The 24376-nt window shown below is 44.4% G+C and overlaps 1 protein-coding gene across 1 annotated transcript in view; it reads right to left on the reverse strand.

Moving 5' to 3' along the window:
* Positions 1-6540: 6540 nt before the first annotated feature.
* DPYSL2 (dihydropyrimidinase-like 2) overlaps positions 6541-24376 on the reverse strand; it is a 55280-nt gene continuing 37444 nt past the window's right edge. Inside the window, exons 7-14 of the mRNA XM_009319532.1 lie at positions 23803-23871; positions 19078-19198; positions 15406-15562; positions 15072-15213; positions 14680-14850; positions 11662-11841; positions 10036-10201; positions 6541-9413 (exon numbers count right to left, since the gene is read on the reverse strand). Coding sequence (XP_009317807.1) covers positions 9322-9413; positions 10036-10201; positions 11662-11841; positions 14680-14850; positions 15072-15213; positions 15406-15562; positions 19078-19198; positions 23803-23871 — 1098 coding nt within the window. The 3' untranslated portion in view covers positions 6541-9321. The remainder of the gene's footprint in view (positions 9414-10035; positions 10202-11661; positions 11842-14679; positions 14851-15071; positions 15214-15405; positions 15563-19077; positions 19199-23802; positions 23872-24376) is intronic.

Below are 24376 nucleotides of genomic sequence, written 5' to 3' on the forward strand. Positions count from 1 at the left end.
CAGGTGCAGTAAAAATAGTCTACTGAAAACAAACAAATTCCTCCTTAGCATACTGGAAGGGTAAAAAATGTCATCTGCATGAACACAACCTCAGTGATACCCATGAACAAGGCAAAGCAATCGTACCATTGCTGTGGCGGTTTGGGGCAGTGGATGTCTTGAATGACCTTGCCTGTTAGGAGCTGTTAATCCCAGCATTCGCCTCGGCTGAGGCAGGAGACACATCTGGAGATGAGCAGAAGAAACCTTCCAGCCCCAGTTATGTCTCTACATGGGCACAATATGTGGATCTAATTATAGGAGTGAGGTTCACAGGAGGCTGGAAAATTAATGCTGATTCCTCCAAGCCTCCATGCTAGCAGAGTCAGGAAGGGCTCATTTCCATGCCTACCCTGATATCCTATGAGAGGGAGAGTTTTTTCACTGTGTTTCTTAAAATATAAAATCTCAGGAGACTTCAGACTGACCACTAAGCCCTGGCCACAGTGGAGCCCCCTTAGCCTCTGTAGGGTCTTTCCTGCACTCAGCAGTGAGGCTGCTGCAAGTTCATTAGAGGAAAGGACAAAATACAACTGGCTTAAAGCACAAATGTGGGATGGTAGTTCATTACAGAATTGGCCCAGAGCCTGGGAAAGCTTGGCCCTATCACCAGACAAGCTTTAGAGAAGGCAGGAGAGCAAAGGGGAGCAAGCCACAGGGTCTTCTGTAGAGCTTTGGTCAATCTTCAGATAATTTGGGTCTCAGCCTTGAAATGTCCAGCTGGGCTGAGTCCTCTGGGAGTTTGCGTTTCTCTCTGACCAAGAGGTAATATGAAATGGCCCAGAAGGGAAGGTCACATTAAATCTCATGATGTTCCTGCTCTTTAAAGTATCACACAAAGCAAGCCATTCCTCGGAATTGTCGAGCATTTGGAGCCAGAAGCCTGAGTGTAGCTGATGAGCTGTGACATTTGAATGTCATCTAGCCCCAGTCCAACCCCCAATTGCTGTTTGACTTGGCAACTGCCTTCCCCTCCCTGTGCCTGAAATGCAACACTCCACCAAGGTGACATCCACCTCCAAACCTCTCTACCTCTCCCGTGCTACATTTGTCTTTGTCCTACAGGGGGAAAAAGCTACCAAGAGATGCATAAATAAAACAGGACATTTTCCTGCTTAGTTGATGTCATTAAGGGAGAGAGATGCAGCAGTTTTCATCATGTAACTTCGACTTGTAACAAAAGTCTTTCAAGAATCTGTAGAAAAAGCCTATGGGGTGACTCTGAGACGGGGCTCTCGAGGAAATCACTAGTAAAACTGTAGCTTTGCTGCAGAATTTTGTGTACGAGCTAAAAAATGCAATGAAAAACAGATGATTCCCTATTACACTTACAGCCAATTTTGAATTGAAAAAAAAAAAAAGATTCTTTCAGTTGTGTATGAACCAGCATCTGTCCAATCTAGGACAAAGTAAAATACGGCAGGTTTTGGTGTTGAAAAGCATAATCGATATACAAATGCCGAGGCCTCTGTACTTTGTATTTAAGTAGGTGCGTATCCGTTGTGGAGGAAGTAATCTGATTAGGAGGGAGAAAGAGCCTCATGAAACGAATAGACATGCAGCTCAAACACGTGTAGCTGGTGCCCTCCTGTGGGAAGGAGCCACTGCGGAGGAAAGGGGCAAAGAGCCGGTGGTTTTAACGAGCAGAAAAGTCTCTGGGGTAGGGATTACTTTTTGGACTTCGAATAAGACTGAGAGTGATAGAAACTAGAGCTCAGTTAGCAATTTAACTAATCATTTTCCAAAAAACTACTATGTGATTTGCTGTGCTAACACTGAGATAGTTTTACATATTATTTGAGTAGCTGTAATAACCACACGCCATTCCGGTATCACCTAACCATTAGTAAACAACAGTTTATATTGGAACGCTGTACTCTGCTTGCTCCTATTTTAGGGACTGGCGGAGGACGAGATGTGGCTGTTGCACAAATGAAATTGAAATTTAAGTGTGTGAGCTTAAGTAAAGTTTCTGAACACTTGTCTCTGAAATCTGAATGAAACAAAGCAGAAAAAAGAGTAGTAATCATCATGATTTGGAATTGAAATTCAGAAAGCAGAACAAGCTACCATCTGACAGAGCTGTCCAGATAACACTGACCTGTGATCTACTTTATTTATTCTTGCATTTGCGCTACTTTATATCTTAGGAATGTTTGCATGACAGGCATTAAATATAAATGCCCTCAATTGCTGTATGGGGTCTGGCTTGCCCACAGACGCACGAATTTCTTGTCATCCTCTACATTCCAATCCTAACAATTCAACACCGTTGGTTAAATGTGATCACTCTTACACTCACAGTTTACATGGGAAAAATGGACAATTTAAAACTTTTTTTTGACCAATAAGATTTACCACTTTTTAAAGCACAACTTAGGGGAAGCAAATATTGGCCTTATTGGCAACTTAAAAAAAGGACTGCTGCAAAAAGAGGTTCTTCATTTTCTATATGCACTTACATATACCAGCAACAGGAATCCACACCCGTAGCCAAAACCTGAAGAACGCAGACTTGTCGGGTCAGATCTTCCCGCAGTTTTAGATGGCGTTACGAATCCTCTACAGGAACGCAGTCTTTCACCAATTCGGGCTAGCTGGACTGTAACTCAGATGAATAATAGCAAAGGGTCAGCAAGGGGAAGGCATCGCAGCCTTCATCAGCACGCATTAGCTGGCTAAGCTCATAAATATTCAGTGTGATGTTGGTTGCAGATCTATTGCTCTCATCAATCCATGGGACACGCTGCGTCTCTGCAGCGGGACATGGCGGGATGTGGGGTAGAAGATGGCCAGAGCCACGTGTTCGGCTCGGCAGCTGAGCCACCCGGTTTCAAACAGCGCTACCATCCCAGAGAACAGTCCCACGTATGTCTTAGAGGGATCTTTCCTCTACTGTGGGAAGGCATAACAATAACTACTGGTGAGAAATTAAAGACAGGCCAATTCAAATCAGAAGCAGGGAAAAAAATTAACCATTAAACCTAAACCAAAGGATTTTCTGCCATTTGAGGCTTCGCAAGTCGGCACTGAAAGACTCACTATAACCCATCTGCCAAGTTTTATTGGTTAATAGCTGAAGAAAATGCTTGTGGAAAGAACAACACACTCAAGTACATAGTGGTAAATCCAGAGTGAGAGTGCCAAGGCTGTAAGTCAATCACAACTCGCTGGAGGTAGCAGAGGGCATGGGAGACAAAACAGGTAATCTCCCCTGACTGTAGAGCAGTCAGTTGGCAAAGTCTGCAGTTTTACAAGAAGAAAGGAGTAGGAGGAGCAGTAGCAAAAAGAGAAATGATTTTTCTGCAGATATTAGCCAGCAGCTAGCCGTTGGAAAGAGATGGTGGCACAGCTTAGTGCTGAACAGAATTAGTTATTATTTTCAAGGAAGAAAATTATTTGGTTTTCTCTGTTTTTTTTTTTTTTTTTAAGGGAAAACTTTTCCTGCTACTGGTAAAACCAACACAGAGCAAAAAATCTGCATGTTTTCCAGGTTAGAGAGGAAGAATCATTAGGGTTTTTTTTGTAATTTTATTTTTTACTATTTTCTCAATGAGAAATGCGTGGAACAACTAATATGATAAACCAAACAATTGTTCATTCTTTCCCTCTTTTCCCCCCTCCACCAGTAGCTTCTTATGCAGGGAACGACTGCACAAAGCCAAGAGCCAAAAAATTTGTTAACCACAGAAGAGTGGGAGGAAATGGCAGGGAAGAAACAGAACCAGTTCAGAGGAAGGAAAACCCTGCCATTTCTTCAAATCTACCTCATCTCTGCCCTTGGACACCATGCTTTCGTGGAGAAAAGCCAAAATCTGTTTAAAAAAAGAATGCTTGGGGTTTTTTTTCCTGTACCTAAATTGATAGATAAAGTTTATGGCTTGCTCTGTATTTTATTATAGGAGGGTGTCTTGTTAGGCTTAAACTATAACAGAATACACTCAGATGATTCATATCTTTTTAACATTGAAATACTATCCAATATATTAATATAATCGAGAGGATATATGCGTATGTCATCTCTCTGTCACAGTAATCATAAGCCCTGTGCATGTTCTACATTTATTACATCCTACATCATTCTTAAGATGATCCATGTGCCTCAGGGGAGTTTGCCATTTTCATTTTTGCATGTCCTGCTGCCACCTAATGGCAGGGAGCTCAACCTTCCCTTTTGTGCTTAAAAAAGGGAGAAAACCGGTTCTGAGGCTTCCATCCATGTAGAGCAAGCAGCTAAAAGTACTAAACGCTTTAATTTTTAGAGTCATTAAAATCTTGGGAAATTTAAATTAATTAAACTTCGTATTAATTAATAGGATTTTTGTCCTGCACAAGCTATCTAGAATCATATATAGTACCTTAGTTAGGGCCGTGATACCATGTTTCCAGCCCATGTGAAGGTGCCGGTCATGGTAACCCACACTAAGGTTTACCCAAGAGTGGGTTTTTTTGAAGTGTGAAGCAACTAGGTCCATATCGCCAAGGAGCCTCGGGGGCCTATGCACTGACACCTTCAAATTACCGTGGTGGAAGGCATTAAGCTGCAGGAACAGTTTTGAGCCTGCAGGAAATACAAAATAGTGCAAATTAACTTTGCTGCAAAACCTGTTGGGTTGGAGAGAGGTACGTATATATGCTTCTATATATGCATATAGAATATACATATAGCTGTAAATGAGTCCTAAGTCACAGAAGCCTTGGCTTTGAAAATCCTGTGCTAGGTCTTGGCACATGCTGAAGCAGGACAGCTGAGATGCAAGGACTAATGACAATTATTGCTCCCAACACCCTGCCACTAAGGAATAAATCAAGCCACATTGTCCTCAGCTCTGATAACCCATCTCTCCTCACGAGCTGACAGCTCGTGTTCCAGGTCACTGAGTCAAATTCATCATCTACTTACTTTCTTCTCCTTTTAGCCACTAATTCTGTATCAATGTTAAAATCAGATTAGATCTATATTGGGTTTTACATGCATGGCCGCAGACCAGTCAATGGGAGGCCTGCAGAGAACCAAATCAGCACATACATAACGAGGCATGAGCTGGGCCTCATTGCTGCCAGCATAAGGAATTACCTGGATTAACGGGTTGACAAAATATGGCTATTCTTGTGCTCTTCTGTAGCAGCCAACCAGCACTGCCCCACTGACCTGAATATCTTCCTGACATTTCTCACTGGTTTGGTTCCTCAGTATACATTAGCTTTAGATCTGGCTGTTGACGACTTCTCCCTGACCTCAAAAACTTCTATACGCTTCGGTTGATATTTTTTGGCCTGTTCCAACATCGACCAGGTTCACCGAGTCCCTGGAATTGATTTCCTGGGGAAGAGGTTTCTTTCTTTCCAATTTAGGTGCTGGAGGAAGAAATAATGATAGAATAAAAACAAATGGAGTGTCTGCGGATGTGTGTTAACTAAACACCAGTGCTTTAGGCGGAATGCATCTTTCACTGAGGTATTATTGTTGGGACAAGCTAATAAATCCTATGCACAGCTACCCACCAACACTGTTCTAAGGGATTTGATTGCATATATGCTAATATCTAACTTAAGCTGCCAGTAGCCAAATAACTGCATGTCACTGGTGACAGAGCCACGACCCCCACATTAACCAGAAGTCTTTTTATTAGTGGATGACCATTGCCCCCCTCAACAGATAAAAAAGGAAACCCTCTTAAAACTTCCCACTGGATAGGGGTGCCAGGTTTAAAGCTGTGTGGAGAAAGCTCGTTGCATTTCACAGAGTGCTTAAACATTTGATTTTGTTCAGATGAGGAACAAGAGCTAAACATCACTGCAAAGTCAGTTGCGAACTCCAGCTGTGCACGGATTTGGGGGAAGACCACCGAGAGGGTTGATCTGGTGGATGTAGGGATGCAGCAACCAACGGTCTGAGCGGCTGACAGCGATGCTGGCTCTTTCTGAGGCCTTCCCACGATCCGATGCAATCTCACTCACAGCATCTCTGCGACAGTAAAACCCAACCACCACCACCACAAGTTTCACTGGCATTTTTCCAGCCAGCTCTAACACTCCCCATTCAGTTATCTGTGTGTGGCTTCTATTTACGGCTGTACTTTCTCTCCCCTCCTCCACCGCTGTTACGAGGGTCCAAGTAGAAACACATTGGAGGGCTGAGGGCTATGCCAATAGTTTTAGCTTCTTTTTTGCTCGCATTTCATCAGTGATCTCTGCAATGCAGAGCCAGGACTTTTCAGGCAAATGTCTCTGCTTTGCCAAATACTGCCTTAAACAGACAACTGCCCTGAGAAGAGGCTTGCTTTTCTCTAAGGAAATCACACCATGGACCATTGATTCCTCTTTACCATCACCATCTTCCAAGGAACCGTGGCTACTGTACATCTCACTCCTACACAGGACTACCATCAGCCTACATTAGCACCGATTTCAGAGCTCAGTGTTTTTATCTGTTGAAGGCACCAGCCAAGGTACGCAGTTACACAGAACACTTATCACCTTGAGACACAGATGCACCTAGTGAAACAACAACATTTTGTCTTTATTAGGAGTTCCCATGGTAATATAACACAGAGTTCTTAAGGAATAAAACACAAGACTTGGGGTTGGGGTGGGGATTTTTTGCCATTGAGACAATGGTCAAATATCAGTACTTCTTTTTGTCTACACACATGATCAGCTTTAGCACTTACAGCTCCTCCACTCATGGTTCACAATCACAAATCCAAGGGTTAAATCCAGCTAGTATTAAATCCTACTTTTTATTTTTAGAGCTTCAAGTCACTGCGGTTAATTAATTAATTAAGTCATCGTCTTTTTTTTTCTTTAAGCATTTACATATGACATTCATTAAACAGACACAAAGCAGACGAGCTCTCACAGGAAAAAACATGCTTACATAGCCTGCAAAAATCTTTTTTTGTGATTTTTTTTTTTCCTTTTGAAGAACAAATTAAAACTAAAAAGTCATCATGAGTCAGTGAAGGAAAAAAAAAAGGAAGACTTAAGTGAATACTGAAGAGCCGCAAGTGTTTCGTAGAATTGAAACGGATCTGCAATTCTTTTTTTTTTTTCTCCCCAACTCGTTCAAATTGATTTTAACATATAGGTGAAAAAAATGAAAATAGCTGCAATATATATTAAGTTCACGGATTACTTAACAAACAAAGTGCAAACTCTTTTATGCAAAACTAAAAGACCCAAGAGTTAAACCTAAATGCAAAATGCATGGATGAATATGGCAATGTTTTTCTTAACTTCTGTGTTCAAAGGGGCCTAAAGGAATTAGGTGCTGAAGCTGGGAGGGTTTGGGTACCTACATAGCTTCCAGATCCTTTGCAAATCCCAGCATTGATACTTCATAACAAAAAATTTGGTACTTGTTTCTTAAAAGCCTTCATATATATAGTTTTTTTCCCTAAAAGGACCTGTAAACAGCATTTAAGAAAATACTCACAAATACGGAAAAACAAGGTCAATGTACGTGGCAAAGTACAAATAGAAGAGAAAGCAGAAGATGCAGCCAAGTGCCAGGGCATACAGACAGTGGAGGTAATGCTGTGTTAACTGCGGGTAGAAAAGCTCTCTGTGCTAAGAGACAGGCCAAGTCCTTGGGACCGCCGAGCCCTCCAGCTAAGTTTAAGTGGGAATCTAATGGTGCAGATTTTTTCTCCATGTCCTGAAAATAATGAGCCTCCAATACTAGGGCTAGAAGACCTTCAATGCCAGAAGATACTTAAATGCCCAGATCCCACTGACTGCCACAGAAGCTGGGGCTCCTAAATTCATTCAAGGACCACTCACGGCCTCTGGTTTCTCAAATCTGAGGTGGCAGGCATCTGAGGAAGGGTGGGGAACCACCAGGCTTTCTCATGAGTATTTGCACAAAGGCAGATTCCTGAAGGAATGAGTGACTGTGAAATTCGCCCCGTGTATGAGAGATTCTCAGCTGCTGTTGACCCATCGAGCTGCTCTGAGGCTCCCAGTTACAACAGCTGGGCCTCTGGACTCAAATTGGAATAGTCTGTAACTTGAAGGCACACGCTCAACTGACCGGCCTTTCGATGAGAGCTAAAGATAAGCTCTCATAAAGTTTTAAATAACCACTCATTGATGGCCAGGAAGGGGGAACGTGGCTGCTACAGAAATCATTCAAGCAACATGTTGCTCTTTGCCCATGGCCCCCTGCTTATTGAGTTCCACCTCCAGGAACAGAAGACAAACTAACTGCTAAAAACTTGTCAAGAAACTCTGTCCCAGCTCCTCAGCTGGTAATCCAGCCCCTTTGTTTGCACCAGCTCAAGACCTAGTACACTGAAGTGAAGATCATAGCTTATGAACCTGCTCCGTAACCTCCTATTGCAGCTAAGTGGCAAGCGTTGGCTGGAATGATGCAACCTAGGAATACCTGAAGTACCAGGGCGGCAGTGACACTGGCGGGAGTCTGTAACTTGAATGAGGTTCGGGAAGGACCGGGAAGAACAGGGAGATCCCCAGTTCTCAGGTAAGGCTTCGTAAACACAATGATACAAACATATTAAAAACACACACACAAAATAAAAAAAAAAAAAGTTTCCTCAAGGACCTAAGTCGCAGCAAAATCCAGAAGGAAAAAAAAAAATAATGAAAAAACCCAACAGAACCAAAGTCCCCAACGATTCTAGCTCACCCGATGGCTGGGTGCGATGCGCTTTGTCAATTCCTAGTGCTGGATCCTGTTTCTCTCTCTTGGCAGCAGATAGCTATACAGTGACCTCAAAGGCGGTGGTGGGGAATGGTTACAGACAGGCTGGGATTCGTGTCCCTCCATGCTTGCCTAGCTATTCTGCTGGAACACAGAACCCTATAGAATATCCAGTTTAAAACCCTTGAACTACTCTTCTGCTTGACATTAAAAAAAAAAAAAAAAGCTATTTTTTACATTTATTATTTATTGATTCCTTTTTTGTGTGTGTCTTAAAGGCAGCTCCCGGGAAATTCACTTTATCCTTCCTTTATTAAAAGAAAGATGCTGAATGGGACAGAGGCCACATATCTCAAACATCCTCTTTACATTTACTTTTGCATGTCAGAGGTGTCAAAACAGGGTTTATTTCTTTAAATGTGTAGGGGCTGAGGGGGGAAGTGAGAGGGGTTGGTGAAGATGAGGAGGGAATCTGAGGGGACTGAAAGAGGTGCCTTACTTCAGCCCCCCCTCACTGGTTGCCCGCAGTAACTGTCACAGGCTCTAAAAGAATCAAAAAGGGTCTCCAGGTGCCCCCGTCCCCTGGTCCGCTAGGCGGGCACAGAAGGGGTCGGTCCTTAGCCCAAGCTGGTGATGTTGGCACGTCCGCCGGGCGGTGCCACGATGCGCTGAGTGGTGCGGCGTGGGATGTTGTCATCGATCTGTGCCCCTGCGGGAGAGAGAAGCAACGTCAGATCCCCCAGGCCAGCGAGAGTTTGAGATGAGCAAGCTGCAAGACAAGGGATTCAGGAGAGCACAGCTGCATTGAAACCCATCAAGTCCTCTTAGGCCAGGCTCCAACCGTGTGCACCAAAATGTATTATCTTTGGAGGAAAAGCCCTTACTGGCCTCCAGTGCCTTAATTCTGCTGAAACCTGTTCTGCATTAACAACTCTGCACTAGTGAGCCTTTTTATTCCTTTTCATAGTTTTCCCTTATTGCACTGAAACAGCACGCTGAGAAACCAAATCTGCCACATACCAGATCCACAGCTGGTCTCAGCTGGCAAAGCTCCACCTAAGTTGGTGCCATCTGCCCTCTTCAGACACCCGGCCGAGGACCGAGCCCACAACGCAACGGGGTACTCAGCATTCATGCCACGGCATGAAAATAAGCAGGACTTTACGATAGCTCCTGTACTGCTCTTCTTCCTTTCTAAAGGGATAACCTCCAAGCTAAAAACACATCACAGTCTCTCTCATTGCCTTCCAATTTCAGCGGAATTAATTCAGAGTATGGGAGTATAAACAAGCCATGATTTCAAAGCAATTTAGCCCCACAGAAGCATGTACCAGACAAGCTGAATCCAGACTGGTGCAGGTTCCTCACGGGTGGGGCCTGCTGTTTAGCAGGAGATGTCTTAGCTGAAGATGCTGGTGTGACCGTCTTCGGTGTCACTGACACTTCGCAGACAGGTCCGTCGTAGAGGCCTCGAGGCACACCCCGCAGCTCAGCCAGCTGCAAAACACAGAAGCAAGCAGCCTTCAGGGTCAAAAGAGCCTTCAAAACAGAACTAAACAGCTGGCCAGATGTTGCTAAGCCAAAGATACACATTTCAAGATTTGTCTTCAGTAAGAGGATTTGAAAGTGTACATCATCTCCTCCGTGCCGATCCCTGGGTGGTAGCTGGTCTCTGAAGCAGCATGGATAAACTGAAATGCGCTCTGGACTGCTGTGGCTCCAGGTAGTTGCTAGCTGGTGTGAGCAGCCCACAGAAGACAGCCAGTCTGTCCCCTGCACCGCAAGTTCTGTCCTTTAATGATGTCAACCTACCTGCTGTTGTATTAAAGGCTCCTGACAACTCTCAAATGAAACTTATTACTCATCTCCAAAAAGCAAAACAGTGCTGAGGCAGAGGCAGGTCTGCATAAAGAGGAGCCAGGCTAGATTCACATCGCCAGCTTGGGAGCTTTAGATTGGGTTAAATGCAATTATTCCAGTTGAGATGCTGCCCAATTGGATTTACAGGTCAGACACATATTTCTGTGGGAGACCAGAACACAAAAGAAACCACAGATCTGTTCTCTGCGGTGCTAAATTATTTGAGGTTGTAATTTTGGTAACTTGCAATTTCTTCAAAAGAACAATTAAGGAAAGATCATTTGCAAGGAATGTGAAGATTACCTACGGTCAGCAGAACTAACACAGCTCTGCTTTTGTCCAGGAGAGGGCAACACTTAAAACATCAAAATACTTTTCTCCTCAGAAATCTGCCTTCATCTAGAAATAAACTTCTTAAATTCTCAGCAACTAAGTTGCAGCTGAGTTCAGTGTCATCTTCTCTGGCAGTTTTTACCAACTAAAGGCATATCAAAAGGCAGTTTCTGTTTTGAATGTGTGTGTTTTACAAAAACACTTTTCCAACAATTTTAGCCTCTTAAAAATAGAAAAGTCTCACTTTTAAACAGTCAGTAGGCTGTGCCTGTGACTCACCAGTCATCAGACAAGAGCATCTGATCATATCTGACAGAAGGGAAAGCAGCATAATGTATCTATAACAATAAATGAGAATTCTGAATTGTTGCTGAAAGGTTTGATATATAAATGCTATCAATAACTTCTCCTGGTACTTCTTTGACAGGAGAAGCCTGCCGGGTTATTTGCAGATTGACTCATGTCCAAACTGGACAGTTCCTGGACACACGCTCTGTCTAGGTGTCCCAAGACACAGAAGAATTAAAGAGCAGAAAAATAAAATTTGCAGAAAATCCAAGCTCAAGCCAAAGAATATTCCTGTAATGACTCAAGCGAATAACAAAAATGAAAGAGGAATGAGATAAATATGGCTCCTATCCAGGGAACATTTTCTGTTGCAGAAGTGTGTGTCTGCGAGCCAGGGGATAGCATCTGTTTTCCACCCGCTTTAACTCAGGAGTTTCAGTGAGAGAACAAATGTGCATCCAACCATTTATACTTACCCTGCTCCTTGCTTTAATGCGCTTGTAAACGAAGTCAGGGAACGGTTTCCTGGGGATATACCGTCCAGATCCCTCGGTGACATGGAGATTCCCATCCTCCAGCACGATCTTCCCCTGGCTGATAACCACCAGGGGAGACCCACGGCACTCCATGCCTTCAAAGATATTGTACTCCAGAGACTAGAACAAACAAAAACACAACATGAGGCAAACGTACTCAGCCCAGCAAAGCCTGCTGTGCTTTAATTAGCAATCACCAGTCATGCTAATTGCCAAAATTTTAAGGAAGCAAACTCAACAGCATTTACCTGAGTTGTACATGCTGTGGTTTAATAGAAAGGCTGGTCTTTATTATCAGTCTAACTTTATTAAGGATTTACTCATGCAAAATTTCCACTGCAACAAGATTCTTAAAGAGGAAATACAGTTTCAAATGAGAATATCTCAAAGCCTACCTGTTTAAATGCATTTAGGCACCTATCTCTTCTGAATTGCGGGGGATTTAGGAGCCAAATAAAGTTTTCTCTGAGTTTCATACTAAAAATAATGATTATTTTGAAAAGCTGTATTTCAAACCAGTGTTTTGGTTGATGGGTCAGGGACCAGGACAATCTTGTTTTAGTCTAATGGGATTGCTCATCCTCAATTAACAGGATTGGAAACATTACACCATGGAAAAAAGACAAGTTTTAAAGGAATCACTGGTAAATGTCCCACCCACGAAGTATCCTGGAATGAGATGCACTACAACCATGTTATTTGGGGACTGTTATTCTAGTGACCATCTCTGAGACAAATCCAGGTCTTTTTTGCTGAGTTAATAATGGAGTTTGCTCTTGAAGTGTGTTGTAAGTATGGGTAGGCTTGACTGCAGATTTACAATTAGCTAGAATGGCGGTTAAACTGACACTGAACCAGGTCCAGTCTGAAAAAAAAGTTGTGGTGGCAAAGGAGGCGGCTTGGTTAGAAGCTTATGAATTAGGCTGGTTCCAAGAACAACACTATCTCCCTCTCTAGCTCCTAATGTTTCCTTGCCAGACAGTGGCAAGAGCAGTGTGAATTCTTGGACAATATCCGTATGTTGCTCTAGCATTAAAAAAAGTAACAATCATCCGATGCCACATAATCACTACGTCTCCCTGTGTCGCAGCAACTGCTCTGCCTGACTTTGAAAGGGGCTTTTGTTCTACACTTGACCAAACTAGGATGCCTTGACTGTAAAGGCATCACTCCTATCAATTTTTTCTCTAACACAAGGCACACATGCAGCGTGAGACACAAAAAAATACCCCAACAGGTGTAACGCCAGGTATAACAGGCGATGCAATGACAGGGGAAGAGGTTAGAGCTGGACGTGTAAGAAAAAAAGCTGCAATTTCTTAGACAGCCCTTCAAACTCTAAACAAACCACTTGAAAACGAGAGCCCTTCATCCTCCATAGTCTTGGCATAGCTTCAAGATGCAGCCTTGGGCAACAGCTGATCATTGAGTGCTGAGGCCTCTTAAACGGTGCAAGAGTTTCAGGGGCTCTGCAGTCCTTAGCGTATAAAGTATTTCTGAATGGTCGTTCCACAGTGGACCTGGTTCTCTTTCAGCCTAGCCCAGATCTATGGCAAAATCATGGAGTCAATCCTGATTGTACTGCAGCATATCCACAAAAGATAAAGTCTCTGAGTTTTGTGTTAGGAAATTTAAAGAGTCCAATTCATTTCCTAAAGACAAGAGCCATTAAATGGCAATGACTTTCAAATATTCCATCCAGCAAGCTACTTCCAGCTCTCTGAGCCATTCATAAGCACAAATCCAGGTTCAGACCACTAAATTTGGCACCTAATAGCGATATGTCCCTGGGCTCCCTCCTCTAAGTCACTCCTCTCCAGACTGGAGGTGTGATGAGTCTGGAAGCACCTCTAAGGTGACTGAAGTGACCAGACTTCTGAGCCTGGTTGTCCCTGTTAGAAGTCTAAGCACAGGCAGGATGAATCCAGGCCATCTGTGACCAATTCTGACACAGAGTTAAGTCACAGGGAAGTGAACCAAACCTTTAAAAAAAGTTTCTTTGTGAATGTGCCCAGGGATCCAAGCGTGGAAGAAAATTTTGCTCCTTCAGCTCCAGAGTGAATGAAAGCATTCACGGAAAAAAGAACAAGGAGTTTTTTTCCAGGGAAACATTCCATAGGTTCATCGCCAGCAGTGAAACAAGTCATCAACAAATGCAAACAGTGGTTGCTTTCTCTGGAGACAGTGCTCGAATGTCACAGGGAGACTCCAACCAGCCCTTTGCACTGGGACCATTCTGCAGTTTCCCACAGGGTGGGACAACTTTTCCACTGTAGGAGCCAGGTATAAGATATGGGAAACAGCTGTGGGCCACAAGCAAACAGTGCCTCTAACAGTGCCACCACAAAGCCGCAGAAGAAACAAGGGGAACGTCTGGTTAGTCTGAGTGCTGCCTTCTGCCTCCCTGTGCCAACTATCATTGGGATGATCACCAGTAAAATCATGTCTAAGCATGACTCCAGGCATGTGTGCCAGATCAGTACGTGGTGTAAATCCACTCAGACTCATTGATCTGGATCAGATCTCCAGCAAAGGTGTCCACGAGCTGACAAGCTTCACTGACCCCAAAAGAGAAAACGGGCATTGACATTGCCACTGCTAGCGAGCCAGGGATCATAAATGATACATTGTGATAAGAGGCCTTTTGATATTTTAGAAGATTTAAAGAGCTTTCTGTGTGCCCAGATCCAAGCATCCAACACTCAGAAAGAGTAGACAAGCTCTTTGCTCCAAGGGGAATCTCTGGGTATTCATGTGATTTAAGATTTGGACTCAATCGTCTTCCCTTCTGCTCACACAACTGAGCTGTACTGGGTGTAAGACCAGAGAAGGCTTGGGGCATTGAGAAAACAAAGCCCTGAGTTGTCATGAGCTCTAGTTCTTGGCAGCACAGTCTGGCATTGAAGGAAGAGAAGAGGAAATGAGCAGCAGAGCTCACATCGTAGAAAATATCCTTACTATGTTATGAGTCTTGGCAGAGATTGTCTTGACGCTGTCAGGATCCCAGATAACCAGATCAGCATCCGAGCCCACTGCAATACGGCCCTTCCGTGGGTACAGGTTAAAGATTTTAGCTGCATTTGTGCTGGTCACAGCAACAAACTGGTTCTCATCCATCTTGCCAGTCACCTGGGGAAAGACAAAAGGAGTCACTGCATTAGCCAGGTGGGGACCACTCCGAAAAGCAAATAGCTGACAGCACAGCAGATTCCCAATGACCTCTAGAGGGGCAAAAACCTCAAGCGGAAGGACCATAACAAGCATCCAGGGGGAGATGATAACACACTGCTGCAGCTCTTTCAGCTCTGAATGTCTAATTGCAGCCTAAGCTTATGAAACGTGTGACATACCACAGCCTTATCCCAGATGATGGACATCCTCTCTTCAGTCCCATTGGTTCCTTCAGGGATCAGGGTAAAGTTGTCCTTCCCAACAGCTTTCTGAGCAGTGTTGAAGGTGCAGTGGGCACTGCCAGTAACTTGGAGGTCTCCACTGGAAAAGACAATGACAGGTATTGATAAGATAAGATACTTTAATAAAGTAAGATACTTTATTGTCACAGGTTTACTCCTAAAGGTAAAACAGCCTTTTGCTTGCTGGCAACAACAGCTATTATTGTTATCACCCACTTGTCTCATGATGAAGCACAGCGGGTGCTTCTTCAACACAAAGAACTCTACTCACCAGGACAATAGCGAGTTGAGAAAGTCAGGAGTGGTTGGGTCAGGACTCAGTGGTGGGGAAGTAACAAAAGCTGCCGCCTTAGCCCAATTCTTGCTCCAGTAATGAGATCCATCGGTACCCAAGCTGGCTGTAATGGGCTCTCCATATACCACAGTGCCTACAGGACAGGAATACAGGCAAATCTACTGTGAGCACCAAGCAACATGCATCTCCAGCCTGGCTTCCAGGCATAAAGCATCCTTCTGAAACAGGACAAGTTGGGTAAGTAATGCCAGCATTGCAAGCTGCACGGTTTCTTGGTACTTCCTCTTAAGTATGTGATCACAGAGACGGAACATTGGATTGAATTCACTGGCCTGCATAACCAGATGATCAGACATCGTTAAAACCCTGGCCTGTTCAATGCTCCTTGAACTATATTATGTTACTAAGGGCATGTTTTCACAAGCAAGCTCTTAATTTTATATGCCTGTCTTAAGATCTCTAAAGAAACACTGAGCATTCTCCAAAAATCAGTCCCTTGAAATAAGTATCCAAACATCTAAATATCTGAGTTAATAATAAAGATACCGTTACTGGTAAGAGCATGGAGCAGCAAAATGTGCACAATGCCCTTACACAGTTGCTGAGGTCAGTGCTGATTAACTGTGCTTGAAAGGGTTACTGTAAAGATTCATTGTATTATATCCTGGGCCAAGAACCTTATGAAAGAGGCTGAGGGGAACTGCAAGAGCATGAGAAAGATCCAGTGTGATACAAAAGGGATGGTGGAAGAAAAAGAAAAAACATAGCGCCTGCGATATTTTTATAAATGTGTGTGTATTAAAGATCTAACAAGGCTGGTCTTATTGGAGCAGGCTCTGCGCATAGATCAGACAAGAGAAAACTCCTAACAGAAAAGTTTCCTGCCTACAGAGAAAGCCTATCACAGAGGAAGTATCAGTGTTTCTGGTTCACAAATGCAGCTCAGGGAAACCGAGTGATTCCCCCGAGGGTACACAGTAAATCTGTGGCAGAACTAGGAAATTAAATTGGATCTTCTGACTCTCTGTCCAGTGCACTAACTACCAGTGCATCCTTCCTCTTCATTAACATTTTTGGAACCACATGAAGGAACAGCGGATCCTTAAGGCCATGATACTTTGCAAGCTGGAATGCACCAGCAACATCTGCACACCAAGCAGATGCAAGATGCTGCAACTTCAAAAGCGGTGCAGGCTGGTAGCCCCACAGATCTGCTCACCAAATGCAACCTTCCTGAAATCTCTGTTAAGTGCCTATCCATCTGGCTTCTGAGCCCAGACACTTCATGTATTTGTATCTGCCTGCAAAAGACGTGGGTAGTTAAAATACTAACCCTAAATACTTCAGTCAGAAAAGACTGGCGAAGGCAACCCCAGAACTGGTCAGCAGGGTCTTACACACCTCATCATGCAGAGTAAAAAAAAATATGATCTTTCTTTCGCCATATTGTCTGAGCTACTGCTATGTCTGTAGGCTCTCAAGCTAGCTGGGAGAGCGTGCATTAGCTGAGGACGAAAGACAGAAAGATGCATTAACTGGCTTCATGCTGCTTCCAGGACCACACTGGAACAGAAGGTGTAGGAACAGCCTTTGTCAGAGGGGATCCACCAGCAGAGGAAAAGGCTGTCTGACATCACTTGCCACAAATAGGGTTACAAAATCAGAACAAGGCAAAACACACGCTGGCTATTAACGGGAGGCCTGTTGTGGGCCAATACATAGGGAGGATTGTTCTGCAGGGAGTGATGTTTTAAGCTCCCAGATCTGCCAATGACCGAGTCTGCAGGGAATCTCCTCCATACAAATGCCACTGGGAACATCTGGCTTTAAATAACATTCGTTCTTTTCCATTTAGCAAATCAATTCTGTTTTGTTTTTGCCTTGGATAGTCTTCAGTTATGTCTCCTCTGTTGCTTGGGAGGGCAAGGCCAGTGTGTGTGGCCCTCCTGGGTTAACCAGTTGGGTAACTGCACAGCATTTAAATTGAATTATTTAAATAAAGGAACAGAGAATGGCATGCCATTTTTACCCCAAATTCTCCTTATAAGGAGAAAACGCAATGTGAATGAAAACCATGTATGCCACTTCACTCAGGAGGCTAAGTAATGAGTTTTGTGGATCATTCATCTGGGACAATCCCAGCACCTTTCACAGGCAGGGTAACACCCACCCAAGTCAGGTTGTGTTTTACGGCTTCTGCAATGTAAGTGTATGGTCCCTCATCCCAATGCTCCTGTATCTACTTGCCACCTAGTGGTCACAGAAGACAGCAAGCATGGAAGAGAGTGGTTTTGTTGATCCTGCATCTCTGTGGTGCGTATGTCTCCAATACTTTACCTACAAAAAGGAAGGGATGCTTCCCTGGCTTATAGGATTGAGTTGCCCAGCCACATCAAGTTGTTTTCTGGGGTAATGCAACATGCAGCCACTTTTGCATGTCAACACATCTTCTCATTTCAGCATGATCTCCACTAATGGAGCTAGGAGAAGGTTTATCCCAAACAGCTTGAGCCGCTTCCACGCCATGAACAGAAAGAGATGCCTTGGAAATCAATCCTCCTCATCAACTCTGAACTCATTTAACAGGAGTCATGGGACCAAAATACTTCTGAGCCAATACACAAACATAAATCTGTTTGCTGTGGTAGGAAATTAGCTCTTCTCACCCCAAACACCCAGATGGAAAGTGATGTCATTTGTATATCCATTCAGGCTTATTTAGACTGCATAAAATTAAATCCAACCCTTCTGAGGAAAGAAGGGGGAAAATCATCCCTCCTGCTTACTCACCCACTCAGAGCCGCTTTAAATAGAAATGAAGGGTTTAGACACAGAATAAAGCAGGGAGACAGGCACTCACTGTGCTTTGTAACCCTTGCTCCTTGCGGGCAAGACAGCAGGGTCAGGACTCGGGAGAAGCTACTACATCACTCAGAGCAGCTCAGCTCCCTCACAGGCCTCGGTTAGAGAAAGGAGACACAAGGCAGCAGCATCCACCCCAGGTCTGAGTCTTGCTTCTTGCAGCATCCTTGGGCAGAATTATCAGAGGTGATTGCAATTCCCAGGCTAACCCAGACTGCTGATCCCAATCCCTGTTCGGATGCCAGGCTGTGAGTTACAGCACATGAGGAGTATCTATTTCACAAGCAAGGAGCACAGAGCATAGCTGGAATTGGTAATCTCTTTGGCTACTCCAACTAAATCCAACAGGTCTCGTGAGTCAGAGACCTCCGTCAGCACTCTTGGAATCACTTCTGACCCCAGGAAGCAGCTCAGTAGAAAGCACCAAGGAAAGACCACAGCAGCTGGAAGGAGGACACAGCTTGCAATCTCCAGAGGGGTTCATTAAATGGAGGCAGCATGGAATTACTCTGCAGTAACATGAAGGCATACGGCTCAATGTGGGAGGATGAGTGTGAAGAGAGGCACTCTAGGCTGAACAGAAGAACCAGCTCCTGGCACTGATACGACCACTGAATACTTGTCTGTGGGAGATGAGACAGAAGCAGTTGCTTGGGACCTTTTAAAAAAGAGCCTGGACAGTAACGCTGGAAAAAGAAACCTCTCCTGTTGGGATGAAGCTTATGCTGGCAAGGAGTTGAACTGCATGAGCTAATAGGGTGCTTCCATCCAAGGGAAATAACTCACCCTTTTTCCTGGCTTGAGCAATGACATCAGCAGCACTTTTGCTCATCACCTTGGTGATATAAAGGGGGCAGTTGGTTTGGTTGGCGATGGTTATTGCCCGGTTCACAGCCTCTGCCTCCACCTGGGAAACAAAGTCAGTAGCAAGTTAGTAGCATCCCCACATGTTAGCATATCCCGTTCACCTTCAGAGGGTCACCGCCTCTGCTTTCACGGGAAAACAGGATGTGCAGGGCCGAGATGAGAGACTTTCCACCTCTCCGATTCTGAGCCAGAAAAATGCGCAGTGTCATCACAACAATTAAAACGACATCAAGCTGTAGTCCCCTCTCTTTACTACCTTTTCTCCCAGGCTGCTTCAAAGTTTCTCTGCAAGCAGACTAAGTCCTAAAATAACACTCCAGGTGCTCAAGGTCAGAATGATTAAGGCCCTTCTTTAACCTAGACAAAAAAAAGCAACTAAATGTTGACTCAACAAAACTATTCATGTTCCAGCCCAGGCGGAAGAGAGATGCTGTAGCCACATACTCTGGTAAGCCACGTTTGCAAACAAGCCTCCTAAATTGTACCCTCCACTACGATATCTGGCTTGGGATCTGGCAGAGTGTGAACCACCCCATAAATCAACTACTTTTTCTTGCATGTGTAGAGAGATAACCTCAGCAAGACTGAGGGTCACTTTATGACTACAGTCTTAGAATGAACATAATCACTCTGCACACTTTTACAGATCACACATCCTAATCAAAGCAGTCCAGATGACAGATTTAACAACAGGGTAATGCTCATAGTGCCTGCTACCATGGAGAACTGAGCCTGCAATACCACAGACTTTTCCAAGCGAACAACAGAGGAAACTGAAACCCAGAGCAATCAGCCACCTGATTCCCTAATGCAAGAGGCCACCAGCACCCCCCGTGGACTCCAGTGGGATTGGCACAGGCTCAGCATTTTTGAAAATCTGCTCTACAATGACTTATGGCAGGGCAAGCACTGTAAAACCATCATCAGTCCCAGAATCAGAACGCATTGACTGCTGGCTTCTAGCACTGTGCTTGATCCACTGAAAGAAGTACCTGAAATTAAGGACCCACCAGCTTAGGAAACGGTGTATTCGCCACACCGATGTCCAAGTGGCCTGAACAGCTCTGCTCACGCTGACAAAGCCACCACCTGTAACACCGCTCTGTTTGCAGCTGGACTGCTCAAGAAAAACAACACAACAACAGCTGGGAGTTTTTAAAAGAAAACCAGCCCCCCAGAGCCAGCAGGTTGGTCCCTAGTGCCAAAAGGGTTAAAGCCCTGGCCTGTCACCATGCCAGGGCTTGTGCCTAACCCTCCCCAGGCAGGGTGATGTACAGAAGGGGACATTTTCTGGCCCAGCTGCCCCATGCAAATGGAAAAGGCTGCAAGGAAGGGTGTTTATTCCAGGACATTTGACTCGAGCATGCCACAGCCAGCAGCACTTGCAGGGAAGACGGAGGCTGAAAGGATGAGCCAAGAAAAGCATACTTGTCCCTCCTGAGAGACAAAGAGAGAACTCAGACAGGCCAGTGCTTCCAGGCAGTGGCATCAGTTTGCAAACTGCACATTTAAAGCAGGCCTGCACACAGCTCTGTCACTGCAGCACTTGGAAGTCACGTTTCCACACTGTGCCTTAGTTTCCCCACTTGCAAAGCAGGGATAAAACAACATGCATCTCCAGGCTTTTGACCAAAAGGCATTTGAGCAACTGCTAAGCAGGAGGAGAATATTTTCTGCACAGAAGAGAACAAGGCCACTGAATTAATGCCTTGTGCCCAGATGCTATGGTGACAGGCACATAACAATAACCCAACGACTAGTCCAAAGGGGAATGTTTGCAATTACCAGCATGCATTAGAAGCCCTAGCACAGCAGTTCTCTTGGAAAAAAAGACAGACATTTCCTGGAGCACTTGGACTGCCTGTGCTTTCAGCGTTTTTGTGGCTAAAATAAAAACAAAAAATGATGGATCGCTCCGAAAAGTCATCACAGAATGATCTGAGCTATGAGGGGAAAGAGTTTTCCAGAAAGCGTTGATGATGCTGACTTGGGATGGTGATGTCTTAATTAAGGTTCCCTTTGCTGGCTGGAACAACGTGCTGAATACCGTCACCATGGCTCAACCCAGGTTACTGAGGTGAGCAAGCTAAACCCATGAGTCAGCAGTGAAACCTAAGCCTTAATTTATGCTTTCTGATCAACCTGGGAATTCAGAAGATGCGTACGCTCCAAGTAAGACACAAATGCACATGGCCAGACCCTGAATGCTTCACTCTGACGTAAGTCTCACTGAATTGAGTGGGAGTTTTGATTTAGTAAGCATTTTAGACTTGTTCAACAACTGCTAGTTTGCTGTAGATGGAGGTCTGAATTAAGCAGCTCTTAAGATGACAACCATCATGAAGTCCTTAGGACAGGCTTTACGCTCCGTAAAGGGCAGCATGAAAAGGTAGTTCTAGGGTTAACAGCAACCCAGAGGGACACAAAGAAACATCTGCTCCTACTGAAGTCAACAGGAATTATGGATCTGCTGCCACCCTCAGAATCTGGCCTTTGTCATCAGCCAGCTTAAAGGGAGTTGTATGTTTTTAAAAACACGAAGTTACTCCCGCGTTGGAGAAAAGGAGGGGAAGGAACCAGATGACATCGTTTCCTGCTCTGTTTTCTATGACGTTAAAGGAGGAGAATTCTGGACCAAGTGCTTCCACTCTGGGCAAGACAGCACAGCTGAGTTCAGCTGCACAGAGGCTGCCCAGTGACAGCGGGAAGAGGCTCTACTGATCCTCATCTGAGGCAGCCACATGTCCTCAGGCAGCCTTCCTTGCTATGCTGAGGAAGAACACATTTCTGCAAAGTGCAGGAGACAGATGTAACAGACCAACGAAGCCAGGGAGCCACACCAGTTCACACAGTTCATACTTTAAAGCTCCTGCTCTACTAAGGATGAGCTTTGAAGTAGCCAGACAAAACTTGGCTAGTTTGACAGCCAGATCCTTCAAGGTAAGGAGCAGCCTTCCTTTGAAGTCAACAAAAGTTTAGGGGTGCTCCACAGATGAGCCCCAAGCGTCATGTCGGCATCTGTTCCTGCTCTCCTGATGCAAGCTAAAAAATATGTTAAAAAAAATGAATGCAGGAGTGGGTGGGTGGAAGGCTCAGTGCAAGTGTTTGCTCACAACTTCCAGGAAGCAAAAAATCCCAGCTCCCGGAGCCAAACTCAAATTCTGTGAGGATTCACATACTGCCCAAGTCAAGCATTTTTCCCCCCTTCTGCATGAAGCAACTGAATGATTTATATTCCTACTGAAATGTCTCTGGATGCTGCTTGTCTGAACCAAGGGGAGGAAATAGAGAGGGATCATGAGGGGCACGTGTGGATGATCTCACACACCCAGCTTCCAGCTGCCGCATCTGGCAGTCAGCAAAGCCCCAGTATCTTGGACGAACAAAAAGAACTGCTTGTACATAACAGACGGACTTCACAAACCCAGAATGCCATGGTGACATGTCTAGCTTAGAGACACTGAAAGACTGGAAACGAAGAATGCAATGGGAACCAACCTGAAAAGCAAAGTTTTAAGGTTCTTTCTTACCCTTGAGATTTATTTTAAAGACTTAGAGGGAGTGAGAGGGATTGGGTTGCTTGACCCTAGAGAAATCAGTGGGGAAGTATGGAGGTTAACTATATTAAAGTGCTGGGCTAGGATCTGAGAATTAGCTCCCCTCTCTGGTGCATACTTTCTGTGCCTTCAGCAAACTACTCAGTCCCTTGGTATGAAAAACCCATCATCGGTAAAATGTTCATCAAATGATCACATATTATGGTAATGGAAGCTATACAAATGCTTAAGACAGAACGTCAGGATTTGGGCATACATTAAAAATTTCTGCTGATTCAGAGGAAGTCTTGATAAAGTAAAGACTGAGAGAGAAGTCCAAGAAATGGGATCTAGAAAAGTCAGTGGCAGAATCCTGCCTACATAAATCCAAATTCTGAAGGCTTTACTCATGCAAAACTCGACTGAAAGTGACGGGAAACTACCAAGAACTTCAGGGTCTACCTCCGTAAAGACCAACATCATCAGAACATGTAATTCTTCAGGGACTCCATCTTAAAGTGTTCCTGTGCAGCAGCTCAATCAAGGGATTGGTGATTCAGGTAGACTGTGCTCTACCTGTGCTTCAGGTTCAACATTTTCTACACCTCCTAATGCAGGATTCCAGTTTGGGCTATCAAAGGGCTGAACTGAAGATGTGCTAAGTACCAACAGCTCCCTGTGTTAAATGCTTATCATGGGCTCTGTGGTTCAAACACATCTCACCTCACTTTAAATCTCTGATGTGTGAGCAGAGCCTTTATAGACTAGCTCCGATAATCAACAGAAAGAGATGAGGTTTTCCAGAGGGTGAATCAAATCTTAGGCTGGATGAATTACTCCCTGGAGATGTCCCCTTCTCCAGTACAGATGCTGAGGGGACTCCTCAAGTCCTCATAAGTACCCATAGCAGTTAATCTCTAGAAGGGACTAGTTACTAGTTAGTCCCTAGAAGTGTCTTAGCCTCTTCCCTTACCCCATGCAGCAATAGAGTTTACAGCCAGGATGAAATCGTGCTTCCGGCTACATTCATCCCAATATGAAGTACTTGATGGCAATGCAGAAGTGTTATAAATGGAGGGAATAAATGCAAAGGCAGTAAAGTCCTCACCTCTTCAGGTCTGCTCAACACATGCCCTTCAGGGCCTGTGATCCCCAGTTCCAGGATCCTCTGCTGCTCCTAAGGCAGAGAGGAAAAAGAGCAGGAAAAAGATTTAAAGCAACAAGCATTTTCTCTTGCAGCAAACACAGCTGTTTGAAAGAGGTACAAGTGAGATCCTAGGCATCTGTGCTAATAATCACATGGGGCTTTACCTAAGGGCCTTACAACCAGAGCCCTGTCCAGCTTCCCTTTTTGAGAATAACCAGAGCTCACAAAACCCTTGCTGATTTGTTCATAGGAGGTCAGGGAAACCTTTTATTTTGATTTGCTTCAACACTGGGTTCATAGCCCCTCAACTTTCACTGCTCATTTGTGTCTATAAAATAATCTTTTAAGATGTGGCAAAACAGTACCTCATGAAAAAAATCATCCTGCAGCTGCAGGTGACTGGGCTCAAAGACTCAGGTGTCTGAGTCTCAACTTCCCCAGTCAGACAGTGCAGAAATCCTCTGCAACACCAAGTTTTGCATGCTTGAGACATAATGTATAAAATGAGCTGGAGATCAGATTAAATCCAAATACA

Source organism: Pygoscelis adeliae, unplaced genomic scaffold (assembly GCF_000699105.1).
Source record: "Pygoscelis adeliae isolate BGI_AS28 unplaced genomic scaffold, ASM69910v1 Scaffold372, whole genome shotgun sequence".
Taxonomy (NCBI): domain Eukaryota; kingdom Metazoa; phylum Chordata; class Aves; order Sphenisciformes; family Spheniscidae; genus Pygoscelis; species Pygoscelis adeliae.